The 12675-nt window shown below is 35.6% G+C and overlaps 3 protein-coding genes across 3 annotated transcripts; all 3 read right to left on the bottom strand.

The window, feature by feature from the left end:
• Positions 1–2490: 2490 nt before the first annotated feature.
• LOC123198330 (phenolic glucoside malonyltransferase 1-like) lies at positions 2491–4179 on the bottom strand. The gene has a single exon (XM_044613016.1). The coding sequence runs from the start codon at positions 4023–4025 to the stop codon at positions 2634–2636; it is 1392 nt and encodes a 463-aa protein (XP_044468951.1). The 5' UTR covers positions 4026–4179; the 3' UTR covers positions 2491–2633.
• Positions 4180–7249: 3070 nt separating this feature from the next.
• On the bottom strand, positions 7250–9131 carry LOC123197515 (protein GAMETE EXPRESSED 3-like). The gene is made up of 5 exons (XM_044611833.1): positions 8949–9131; positions 8364–8693; positions 7964–8210; positions 7462–7746; positions 7250–7359 (listed from the first exon to the last, which is right to left on the bottom strand). The coding sequence occupies exons 1-5, from the start codon at positions 9129–9131 to the stop codon at positions 7250–7252; spliced, it is 1155 nt and encodes a 384-aa protein (XP_044467768.1).
• Positions 9132–9923: 792 nt separating this feature from the next.
• On the bottom strand, positions 9924–12040 carry LOC123197514 (probable isoprenylcysteine alpha-carbonyl methylesterase ICMEL2). The gene is made up of 5 exons (XM_044611832.1): positions 11900–12040; positions 11059–11133; positions 10687–10788; positions 10463–10600; positions 9924–10008 (listed from the first exon to the last, which is right to left on the bottom strand). Exons 1-5 carry the CDS (start codon positions 12004–12006, stop codon positions 9924–9926), a joined length of 507 nt encoding a protein of 168 aa, XP_044467767.1. The 5' UTR covers positions 12007–12040.
• Positions 12041–12675: the final 635 nt, after the last annotated feature.

Here is a 12675-nt window from a genome sequence, read left to right as displayed (position 1 = left end):
AATATGACAAAACTCAAACCCAGATATTCTTTTTAAAAGTTTTAATATTCTACCAATTTTATCGTTTATTGTTTTCATTGTTAACCTCTGTTTAATCAGCTTCATCACGGCTCTCCCCACGTCTTCAAAACGCTTTCCTATGCCCAAACTGCAACTTCAGGATCATGCAGTTCTCAGTTATAATCTCGGTGCAACATTGTGTCTTGCGACAATGATCAATGCAACGCTAGATCCAAACACAGGAAAACTGGAGAGGATGTTAGCGAGATTAGAGATATTGGTGAAGAATGAAGTGTTCAAGGCCAAGGCGGAAACTTTGGTGGTGGTTGGCGTAGCGATGATTGGGCAAAAAGAAAAGCCGCAACACAAGTGCTGTGGAGGTTGGCGACAGTAAAGGAGTACTTTCAACGCAACTGTATTTTAGTCAAAAACCCTCAACTAAAATTAAGGAATTGTGGAGAAGGACCAAACTTTATTGTTTTCTTTCTCTTTTTCGTTTGTGCTCATGTCATTACAAATTCGACCGATGAATTCTTGTTCGTTGTACATCATCTAATTTAAATTCTTCATCATATTTCCTCTCTCCCTTTTCTATGATTAAAATGGAGAATCTCAAAATAGATTTGACCAATAATCAACTCTCTCCTTGCATTATCAAAACACACATTAAATATAATAGAATAATATGAAGGAAGGAAACTACAACTATTTCAAATGAGTTTTTGAATTCTTTTCTTCAATTTTATGATATTGCCAACCATGGAATATCTCACTCTCTTAACAGTCTCTCTCAAGCCAGCGGGGAAGATGTTGGAATTGGTGATTTCTTCATAGACACACACACACAGTTCTGCTATTCCGTCAGTGGGCAGAGGCCCCAGTCTTCAGTGAGTGAGTGGGGGAGAAGCAATGTCCCCAAGTTTGTAAACGATTTAATCATAAGAATAAAAATCTTAGTATAGTTTATCTGTGAGATAACTAATAAAAATTTGAGTATATAAATATATATATTTTTTTTATATAGGCGAGTTAACAATTTATTAATAAATACATTAAAAATAACAAAAAAAAGTGATAAAATATTGAAATAATGTTAACTCTATTAGATGTGACCTTGTTTTTAGGTAAACTAGAATAAATCATGTATTCTTTCTTTTTATTATTTATATTTATTTGAATGTATTTGTTTACTTTATTAATTTCAAATATTCTCTAATTTGTTTAAAGGACACACTGTGATTGCACATCATGGCTTGTCAATATATATGAAATTCCTTAGTCCCAAGTGCCTTAGTGAAGATATTGACAAGCTCTTGGTGAGATGGGATGTGATCAATGTGAACTTGTTCTCCATTTGGCAAGCTTACCCGTGCATTTGCATTTAGAGTTGGATTTGATCTTAGTAACTTAAGGTATGAGATGATATGGTCTAAAGCAAGTGACAAATTAAAAAATAAAACTTAAAAGGGTCAGGTTAAATAAAAATAAAATATAAAAAGATCAATAAAAAAATAATGAATATAAGAGGTCAATCTAATCATTTAAAGGTTATGTATTGATATTTTAAATATACTAAGATAGACAATTTTTAAAGCCAAGGGTACCTCGTGAGCCTGCCATTGTCTAAAGCCCCACTATACAAGATCCAATTAACCTTCATGTATAAAGAGAGCCTTAGACATCTTACCAACACGCTGGGGCTACTTTGCTTGTCATCTTTGAGTAAGACCATTAAGCGTATATTTTTAAGTCAGGTTGTTTAGTTGCACTAGTTGGCTCGGTTCTTCCTGTTCCTTTGGCTAATGATAGCTGCATTGGTTGTCGCCTCAAAAAATAAACATTAGGAAGAGAGGGTAGTGGTTTGTTACAAAGAAAATTTGATCTCTCTGCATTGTATGTTTCATTAAGTACTTTGAGGAATTGATATAGCCTTTCTATCTCATTCTCCTTTGGTGTTGGTCTGATATATAACCTGAACAGCCTTTCTCGTGGAGGTCTGATATAATTGATTGAACTTTTTGGATATGTAAGCTATGACTATTCTTTAGGATTGAGTGTTAGTATGACTATATATTTGTATATTTTCAATGTTTATTTAAGTTTACATGTCACTTGCCCTCAAGAGAAACCTTATATATATATGTCACCTTAGTTTGGTAATCTTTTTAAATAATCTAATCATTTGTTGACTTAAAACTATTCTCACAGCAATATGACAAGCCAACTTTAATGTTATAATTGTACTAGTCATACTACTCCATGTGAAAGTATGTATTATTATTGTCATGTTTATCCATTAGTTTGTTGTTGTATTGTTGCCTACAAATATTTGCTGGCTCTTGTTCCTTCTCGAATGTATGGTCTATATCTAAAGTTTCGTTTTCCGATAAGTTGTATTAAATATAAATTGTTCAGGTTGACATGGTGATGCAAATATTACATAAGACAAATAGGAAGAAATTGAGAGAGAAAATATTCAAAGTAGTGCAATTTAGCATGAAATTGAGATAATTATTCATAAAATTGGGAAAACGAGACTCCAAACATCTTCTAGACTTGATTATTTTCTTGACAGACAATAGGGAAATTTGAACAAATACACGTAAAAGAAAATAAAATGTGCTGAATACATGTCAATCTTTGAGCCCATCAACAAATAGAGAAGCAAAAACTTCCATTTCTTGCTTCTTCAAAGCTAAACCAATCTCGACAACGCCGGTTTTATCTCTGCTTTTCGCCAAAGCAAGGGCTCCACTCCTATCTATCGACACAATCTCTACCTTTCTGGGTCTCCCCCACCTGAAATCGGATCCGTAGACGTCAAACTGAGTCGACCCGGCTACCGACAGACCTTGTACTCCTTCGGACAGAGCTTTTAGGAATGGCATCAGCCTTGAAAGTGTATCTTTTCTTCCTTCAAGTTCTCCCCTTTCTAGTGCTTTGATCACATCGCTTAACTTCTCTGCAGCAAAGGCAACCCCGTTTTCATTCGTGAAATCTCTTGCGGTTGCATAGAAATAATGTGGCATAACGCAGTTGCCAACATAATTCAATGGAACTGGGGGATCTAAACGGGTCCTGTAATCTGCTGTGAATCCGTAAAGTATTTCTCTGTCATCGTCCTCTCTTCTCGCTTTAACCAAACAGACGAATGCATATGCCAATGTCAGCACAAAAGTTGATAAATGAAACTGTTCTTGTTTCTCTTCCCTCTCCTTGTTAAATATAAGCAACACCTGATTCCTTATTTTCTGAATATCATCACGGGTCAACTCGAATGTGGCGCGAACCCAATCGGTATTCGGTACTATGTTTGGCAGAAGCTTCAAGCTTCGTGTGTTGGTATAAGCAACCCAGTTGTTGACATACTCCATGTCGATTCCGGTGGGATCTCTGATGACTGATCGGCCAAAAGACGGGATTAGTTCTGGTAACAAAGAAGGTTCTTCTTCTGGAGCTTCACCTAATTGTTTGCATAGATAAGCCCAAGACTTGATAAACATGGTTGAGCTTCTCCCATCAAGAATTGCGTGGTGAGTTGTTATTCCGATGCAAAATCCTTGATTCGGAAAGAAGGTTATCTGTATAGCGATCATCGCTGCTTTGTCATCAGATGTCACCAACTGAGGGATTAAAGGATGAAGTTCGGCAGCTTCATGGATTCCATTATCAGAAAGTGAATTGAAGTCGGCGGTAGATTCTGCAACGGTGACAGAAACCCCGTCGTCTGGGGAGTAGTAGATGAAAGGCTTTGGGGCATCTGGGGGCCAGATTAGATTACCAGCAAGAGGAAGATACTGAAGGAGAGCGAGGGAAAGAGAGTGCTTTAGGTCTGGGAGGATAAAAGAGTTGAAGAAATGAGGGGTTAAGTCAGTGATTTGGTAGAAGTAAAGGCGCTCAACCGGAGGAAACTTGATCCAAAGCGTATCGAATTTTGTTAGAGGAAGAGAAAACTCAGTGGTTGAGTCGGAGAAAGGAGTAACCTGAGAAACCTCCTGTATTTTAATGGTGTTGGAAGTTGCCATGAAAGACAGAATTCAGACTGAAGGAGATGTTAATTAATATGATTGTTTTAACATTTTAGACAGTTTATATGATATTGCCGGTCCGTTCTCCAATTGGTAGTTTTGGTCTTGACTTTTTTCTGGCCTTTGCAAACATGGAAAGAGCGAACAATGTTAGACTTTAATATCATGTGAATACTCAGTTAAATTTTCAAACTTTCTTTGAAAGTTGTGGCCATCACAAAAATGTGGGTGTAGACAGTGAAGTGATACAAATCCTAAGGCATAATGTTATGTCATGGCCCCATCACAAAGATACCGGTGAAGTGATAAGACTCAAAAGGAGTAACGTATCTCTTGCCATAAATGGAGAATACGTGATAGGCCAGCCTGCAGCTCAGTTGTCTCATTCAAAGCTCGATTTTAACTCCAACCTAGCAAACGTATCCAATTGGGACTCCATTTTCCAAATCGTTACACTCCACCTCCCACTTCTCTCTACTTTTTGCAAGGCTGTCACCTTCTTTGGCCAGATCTCCAACCTTTTCACTATCACAGTTCATCGGGTCCTTGAGTAATAGATTTTTAAGCAAAGGGGGCTTGTTGGTTTTGCCATCTTCTGATCTACAACAAATCCAGTGAAACTTGAAACTTGATGAAACAAAAGTCCAAAGGATAACATACTCTCTCTTTCTTTTTTCAATGCCACCAAGAACATCACTATTGCCTTCATCACTCCCTCAATTCAAAATCACCACAAAATTTTAGAAACTTAAATCACTACCCCATCCCCTCTATCCACCCACCACCCAATTTTGTTAACATACTCTCTCTTTCTTTTTTCAATGCCACCAAGGACATCACTATTGCCAATTTTGTTAATTTTGAAAAAGAGTAGTCATTGACCTACAAGATTGTTGGTGTGAGGTTGGGATATTTGTGTCGTTGATTTGCAAGATTGTTGGTTTTAAAGTAAGGTGTGGCATTGGGTGAAGTGATTATGAGAGTTGGGGTGGGCGGGTGTGGTGTGGAAGTGTGTTGGTGTTGGCTGTGACAGTGGAGGCATGGGTCAATTTAGAGGACATGGCGAAGATGGAAAAGAAGAAAAGAAAAAAATGGCAGAGAAGAAAGAGTGTAACAGAAAGCAATTAGGTAATTTAATTCTCTACATGGTTGGTGTGAGGTTTTGATGGTTAGGTCCATGTTTTACAAGATTGAACAAGATTATTGTATTAAAAAACTCCAATTAAAAATAGCGGTAGATTTAACATGTTAAAATTATTGATGTCAAATAGGTTATTTTTTAATCTAGTGCTTTTTGAACACTTTGTGATTATCTTTTATTTCTTTTCTTTTACCCTCCAATTTACTCTTGCTCTTCAATGGGGTGTTGGTTGATGCTTTTGAACCATCGAGCTTTGAAGTTACTACAAAACTTTCTATCCTCAGGTGTCATTTAGACACCTAAATCAAGCACTTCTGCTAAGTGATGTAACTATTAAACAACAATATCTAACATGCTCTGATACCTAGTGGAGCTCCATCAGAGTATTGAAGGCATTAAGGTGATCTCAGGGATCACCATTCCTGTCAAGAAGGGAGATCGACAACGCCTTGAAGTCGTTGGGAATCAAATCATCTTGTGGTGATATCGAATGTTCAGTTCACTTATGACTTAAGTTACCTTGGTGCACCCATAGTGTGATTGAGCATTCGTGTGGCGTGGGTTGTGATCCACATACACTTGATTTGCGGTGTAAGCCTATACGTTGCTTATCGACATGACTTAAGTTATTTTAAGTTGTATGTCTTGGATATAAGTTTGAGGTTACAAGTTGCATGTCTTGGATAAACATTGTGGTCACATGAGTTTAAGTGCCTCATAGGCTGGTTTCGTAAGCTAAGGCTAAGTGGCATCAACCTTTCACAATTCATAATTGGTAAAAGGCCAAAGGACTTATTCCCACCCAAAGTATCATCTTTTCGAAAATTCTTATCTCTTCACTTTAAAAATTTTATTTATCTACCTATAAATAGTTGATTTTGTTAGTTTTAAAAGAAAAATAGTTATTTCATATATAATATTAAAAATAAACTTAAATTTTATTTTCTTTTCCTCTTAAACCCTAAAAACTAACAATTTTCCTATAGATTAAGTTTTAAAAAATAACATTTTCCCTCTAGGGTTTAGCTTTCAAACTTTGGTATCATCTCCGGTGCCATTGCCAACGGCCTCTCCCTTTGACGATCTCTCTTCTCTCACCTGAACACCCGATTGGCATCGAATAAAGTTAGGGAGATGAAGAGAGAAAGACACTCATCTTTCTCTAGGAAGATGATCGTTTTCCTAGACGAAGACTAAATCTTCTTCTTTGTCTCCTCAACTTCATTTGACATTGATCAGATGTCCAAGTAAGAGGTGAGAGTTATCTCTTAACTTTGAAAATCTCATTTATTCACCTATAGATAGTTGATTTTGTTAGTTTTAAAAGCAAAATAGTTATTTCATATATAATATTAAAAATAAACTTAAATTTTATTTTCTTTTTCTCTTAAACCCTAAAAACTAACTATTTTCCTAGAGACCATGTTTTAAAAAATAACATTTCCCCCCTAAGGTTTAGCTTTCAAACTTCGATATCATCTCCGGTGCCATTGCCAGTGGCCTCTCCCTTTGACGATCTCTCTTCTCTCACCTGAACACCCGATTGGCATCAAATGAAGCTGGGGAGACGAAGACAAGAAAGACGCTCATCTTTCTCTAAGAAGATGATTGTTTTCCTAGACGAAGACTAAATCTTCTTCTTCGTCTCCTCAGTTTCATTTGACATCCATCAGATGTCTAGGTGAGAGGTGAAAGATCGCCAGAGGGAGAGAAAATATCATGAGGGAGAGACCATCAACAATGACGTTGAAGATAGAGTCAGAGTTTGAAAACTAAACTTAAGAGATAGGGTTGGATTCGAACTGAGTTAGACTCGAATGAGCCCAAAACAAGCCAAGCTCAAATGAGCTCGAGCCTGAAACTTTAACATTTTAAAACTCAAGCTCAAGCTCGAGCTTTGGAGTGTTTAACTCATCAAACTCGCATGTTAAAAATTTTGATACAAAACGACATTATTTTGATCAATATGTATTAAAACGACTTCATTTTAATAGCGAGTTAGTTAAAAGCTTGAGCTCGAACCAAACTCAAGCTTAGCTTTTTTAAAACGAATCGAGCTCGAACTTATTTGAAGCAAGCTCTACAAGTCAAGACTCTCATCCGGATCAAAATGCTGCAGGTCACTCTTGGATAACAAGGATGAGAATTCCCCTGCAATCATCAAACGCTGAAAGAATTTAGACTTAGGGTCTGTAAAGCAAAAACTACTAGTATGATGATAGCATAGAAGGCAAATGAAATCAACCATATAAAACCAAACTTTGAACATCAAAAATCAAAAGCTGCAATTACCTGGATAGATTTCAGACCAGTAAACAGACCCCGTTGCTGGAGCCATCAAGGAGAAGACTACACTTTCAGGTTTCATAGTGGAGACATATGTATATTCACCATTTGTGTGGATAAATTTTCCACTCATCTTTGTCTGGGATATATATACGGCATATCCTGAACAATCAAGAAGTGGGCTAACCTGGATCACTGAATCCATTGTATCTGATTTTGAAAATTTGTGAAGACTTCCGGTTGGAGAAAATGAGTACAGGAAGCCATCCAATGAACCAACAGATATCCATCCTGTTACATCGATGAGTTTAAGGTCGAGTTGATGGTGAATAAGTTCGCTATGTTCATTGAATACTGATGCATGTACATTGAGGAACCATTTATTGCCGTTATGATGAAGAGTTAGAATAATAAAAGGAATCAATCAAGGTGGTGGAAAGCTTATTTAGTCATAAAAAGATGCATTAAGAGGAGACTGAGTTGAGGACATCATGGAACACAAATTTACCATTAGCGTCAACAACTGGTGCATATTCTGCAGAACTAATGGGGCCAATACTTCTCTGCCACAAAACATTTCCTGAAGAAGCATCAAGCGCGAATACTAAAGCCTTAACAGGTATAGTTACATACAAGCAACCGTTGTTTCCTGAGGTGATTGTTAACATTTTGCCGAAGGAACTAAAATCCTGGACCCAGTTGTAATGAGGACTACGAAATGAAATTGAATAAAGTTCACCTTGAGTGTTTGATATCTGCAAATGCACAGAATCTATACATGCCATCAGCAAAGAATCAATGTCGAATACACTCCGTATGTGCGGAGTAAATCATGATAAATTCTAACACATCTTATATTTAGAGGAAATTGCAGAAAAAATGGAAGATTAGGGATGAAATGGCCTTACATATACATTAGCTTCACATTCATCAATAACAGGATGTGAAGAAAAATAACAATCTGCAACACTTTTTCTACAACCTTGATGATAGTCTGACTGAAACTGCTTTGGCCCAGCACTCCAAAGTACTTCTCCACTAGTCATGAATGCATAAAGTCCCCCATTTTTAACATTGATAAAAACAGTTGAACCAAATGTGCTCACAGCAAGCCCACTAATTTCACCTGCTACCTCTTCTCCTGGTTCTCCACCAAAGAAAACTTGTGTGGCAGATTCAGAATTTCCCATTTTCATAAAATTAACCTTAATCACCCTGTCTTCTGCAACCAAATATATCTGCCAACAACTTCTGTAATCAATAATCATATAAGATTGCTAAAAATTTTTACATAAAGAAGTCTAGGAAATCATAAGGACTATAGATAGTAGACTAGATTTTGTGTGCCAAATGTCTCCAGTTTGAAAAAGTTCTTTCAAGATGCAATAAACAAGACAATCCTGTAGCTTCGTGGTGCTAACACAAAACACAGCAAGAAGCATTACAGTTGTAAGCAGGTTTGCCATTTGCCTGATTATAAATGAATTAATTACCTTTCCTTTTCCGCCATGAACTGGAGCCATACCAATGTTGCATTTAAAATCTAAATCCAAGGACCAAGCAATGGAGCCATTACTTTCAAATGCAAACAAAGTCTTCTCTGAAGAAGCATAAATCTTCCCATCTTCTCCAATCAGAGGTTTTGAGAGCCTAAAAGCACTTCTTCCAGAAGCCATTTTAGCTGAAACCCAAAAACATTATACTAAAGTCAGAACTAACTTCTGGATGCTAAGATGTTCATAAGTTCTCAACAATCAAGGGAAAATAACACTGAAACTTTCTAGGGAACCAAACAGAGCCATCAACAAAACAAAAAAAGAGAACCCTTTACATCAAACTTTAAAGGATTCAATTTTTGGTCAGATAAAAATAAAAGAAACCTGGAAACAAGCGTGGATAAGTGATTTTCTTCCATGGTTGATTCGGCTGAGAAAACACGGAAACTGTTGCAAGGATCAGAAGCAGGGGGAGAATAGATTGGATCTTCGGCATTGCAGAGGTTTTTACTCAGACTGAACTTCTAAAATCAGAGAAAGAGGAGGCTTTTGGTTCGTTCATGGCTGTTATCTTTGAAAGAGTAACCGTTGCTTTCAACTGCTGGGATTTGGAGGGAACATAGAAGATTAAAATAGGCACGCAATTTTAGCAATTACATAGGTATTATTATTATTTTTCTTTTTATTTTTATTTAAATTCTTCTCTTTTTGTTAAATGAAACAAAGATTATGGAATACTTGTCACCTCGGTTAATATGATAGAGATAGATTCGAATCGAATCAATTTAATTTAAAATGAATTCAAATTAAAGTTTTAGTTTGAGTTCAGTTCGAATTCTCTTTCGATAATATTAATTATCCTGTCATTTGTCAATAACACTATTTATTTTGTTAATAATTCTATTCATTCTATCATATTACTATTTATTTGTTGACGACCTTCCAACAATATATTTGTACCTGTTAATAATTCTATTCATTCAGAGGATATCTTAAAAAGAAGGAACGATAGAGGCCACGATTGTGGAAGTGATCCACTAAATTAAATAAATTGTACCTGTTTGCAGAATTTGAAAGGGAAATTTATAAGGTTCAACACAACAATCAACACATATAGAAGCAAATTACAGCTATTACTTGGTTGCACCTTCGAAACGCCATCAAGCCTAAAAACATGTTTCTCATTTTTTCACATTTAAAAGAAATTTCCCATGTAAGAAGTGAATCTCCCTTTCAGGTGACACCATTGATGAAATTTGCCTGTCGGCCCTCTTCTAACATTTGAAAGATTACTTTTTCAACTTGAGCCTAACACTGTCATTGTAAGTAATAGCAGCTAACTAGATGGGTCTCAACTGGGAAGTATTTCGTTAAACATTAGCAACTCTCCTGATTATTAACAATTATCATAGGATTTTTTGATATCACAGAAGAAAAAAAAATGATTTCCTTAAGTTCAGCAGTCCTTAAGATTCACAGAATAACAAGAAGGTAAAAGGTAAAAAGGTCACCCTCCAGATAAACCAAAATAAGCTTTTAACTGGGAAACACTCCATGAGGTGCTCTCTCCCCTAGATTCTTTGATTGTTTGTTCCAAAAGAGCCCAAGAAGATATATGTGCACCAGCTGATTGCCCCATTAGATAAATCCTACTCAAAAATATGCATGAAGAAATTAGTGCCATAATTTGAAGATCAGACTGTGAATGCTGGAAAAAGGGATGTCAGCATTTAACCTCTTAGGATCACCTCCATAATCAGCAATGTTGTTGCAGACAAATGAGATCCCCTCAGAAACATCGTTCACCATGTCACTAATAGTTCCCTGGGGAAAATTTCTGCAAGCACATATAGATTGAAGTAATTATTTGGATTGTAGAACGCCAGAATCTCTTGTAAATAATTATCCTATAAAATTTCAGTTTGTTTATTAAGAAGAGTAACTGTTAAGACTGAACCAAGAATTTAGAGAGCTTCGGAAATTAATATTATTATCTGCACAAACATTATCAAATCCAATCAATTTCTTGAAATGTTTTGTCATCTTTTTCGAAAATAAACATATCTGGATAATGTACTCCGAGTACAGCTTGAACTTAACGAACTACCTGTAATCAATGCATGCAACTATGATATTTCTTTCAGCCAACTGCCTTCCCAGTAGCGAACCCCAAGCTTTGTAGCTAAACCAGCAAGAAATTAGAAAACTTAATGTCAAAGGACTACATACATAGCTAGCTATATACAATGAAAATGGAACCAACATTAATACATTGCCACAAAAAAAGCTTCGAATCAGCTAAAGACAAAAGGCTAAAATAGCAGACCAATTATAATGTAAACAAATAAATGTGGCCTTTAAGCATCTCAAAAATGCACAGATGCACATAAAAGAGAAAACATTTTTTTTAAATATGCCCAATTCTTGTCAGAAAATAAAGGAGGAATAACTCAATTGCACCTCTTCTGAGTTATGAGTATGTCATAAATGTCTTGGTTCAGACATTAATAGTAAATTCATTATCAAAGGACTCAAATTAATTAAAACTTTTTATCTGTCCTGTCATTGAACAAATGTCCACGGGCCGTCCTCATCCATAAGTTGCAATTGGTACCATGAAACAGATCCTATTGAAATGTAACTCTTGCAGTTATTTTAAGGAACAAAAATCATAAAAGTAATTCAAAAAGTTACAGTAGTCATAGTGCATCATGTCCTCGCTACCATCATCGCGATGCATTGACTTTGATACATTGTGTCTACCGAATTCAGAATGCAAGCCCGGCGAGCAATTTTCAAATCAGAACATAGGAATGGCTGAGTTTGCAGCATTTAAGTGCTGGCCCTTGGCAGGGTACATGATCCGCTTAAACATGTGAATTAATGTTTGATACATCAATTTGATGAAGAACAATTGAGTAAAAGAGAAGCTAGTCCAAATTTCTCACCCAATGATCCATGCTCCTCCAGTTACAAACACCACAACTGGCACTTGTTCAGCGTTATTTGTTGGTAAAAATAGGTCCAGTCTAGTTTTTAATGGCAGAAGTAGCATTAGTAGGCGAGATATTGGCAAGTGAAATTTCACACATTATACGCAACAAAATAAAACTGTGTACTCATTTTAAGTATATAAATATATATATACTTATATATCTCATCATATAATTGAGTGATTTTGAATTGATGATAAAGTAATACTTAATTATATGATGATATATATACGTGTGTATATAATTATGTATCTAAAATAGATACACATGATATTGCTCATAAGCAAAATATATGCGTTACCTATTAATAAAACTATATATACTTATTTTGTGTACATAAATAGGTACATACTTGATATATAAATAATTAAATAATTTTAAATTAAGGATAAAATAACACTTAATTATATAATAATATATTATATATATATTTATTTGTACATTAAAAAGTGGATACACAATATTATTTGTTACCTGTTTCTTGGTTGATCTCCATAAACAATACTCCGCCGGACTTGACTTGAAAAAAAATATTAATATCCCACTGCAGAAGATTAAAGGCAGATGCTTCATAATTAATGTGAACTCATCTAATGGAATCCTAAAAGATAATTATTCCATCCCACATGTCAAATGACAAAAAGCTTGCTTAGATGCATATTTTTCTTAAAGGTTTAAGATTTCCACACAATCGTGCCAAAAGCAGAATAAATTCTAAAGACATACTCAGA

Source organism: Mangifera indica, chromosome 15 (genome assembly GCF_011075055.1).
Source record: "Mangifera indica cultivar Alphonso chromosome 15, CATAS_Mindica_2.1, whole genome shotgun sequence".
Lineage (NCBI taxonomy): Eukaryota > Viridiplantae > Streptophyta > Magnoliopsida > Sapindales > Anacardiaceae > Mangifera > Mangifera indica.
Note: the sequence above shows the minus strand (reverse complement) of the source record. Positions and strands in the feature narration are given on the sequence as shown.

Coding starts and splice junctions, on each gene's coding strand:
- LOC123197515 (XM_044611833.1), bottom strand. CDS start 9,131: ATGGCTTCTGGAAGAAGTGCTTTTAGGCTCTCAAAACCTCTGATTGGA. Junction 8,694..8,948: donor TTCATGGCGGAAAAGGAAAG/GTAATTAATTCA, acceptor AGTTGTTGGCAG/ATATATTTGGTTGCAGAAGA. Junction 7,360..7,461: donor CTGGTCTGAAATCTATCCAG/GTAATTGCAGCT, acceptor TTTGCTTTACAG/ACCCTAAGTCTAAATTCTTT.
- LOC123198330 (XM_044613016.1), bottom strand. CDS start 4,025: ATGGCAACTTCCAACACCATTAAAATACAGGAGGTTTCTCAGGTTACT.
- LOC123197514 (XM_044611832.1), bottom strand. CDS start 12,006: ATGCTACTTCTGCCATTAAAAACTAGACTGGACCTATTTTTACCAACA. Junction 10,789..11,058: donor GTTGCATGCATTGATTACAG/GTAGTTCGTTAA, acceptor ATGTGCTTGCAG/AAATTTTCCCCAGGGAACTA. Junction 10,009..10,462: donor TATTTTGGTTTATCTGGAGG/GTGACCTTTTTA, acceptor TTCTGCAAACAG/GTACAATTTATTTAATTTAG.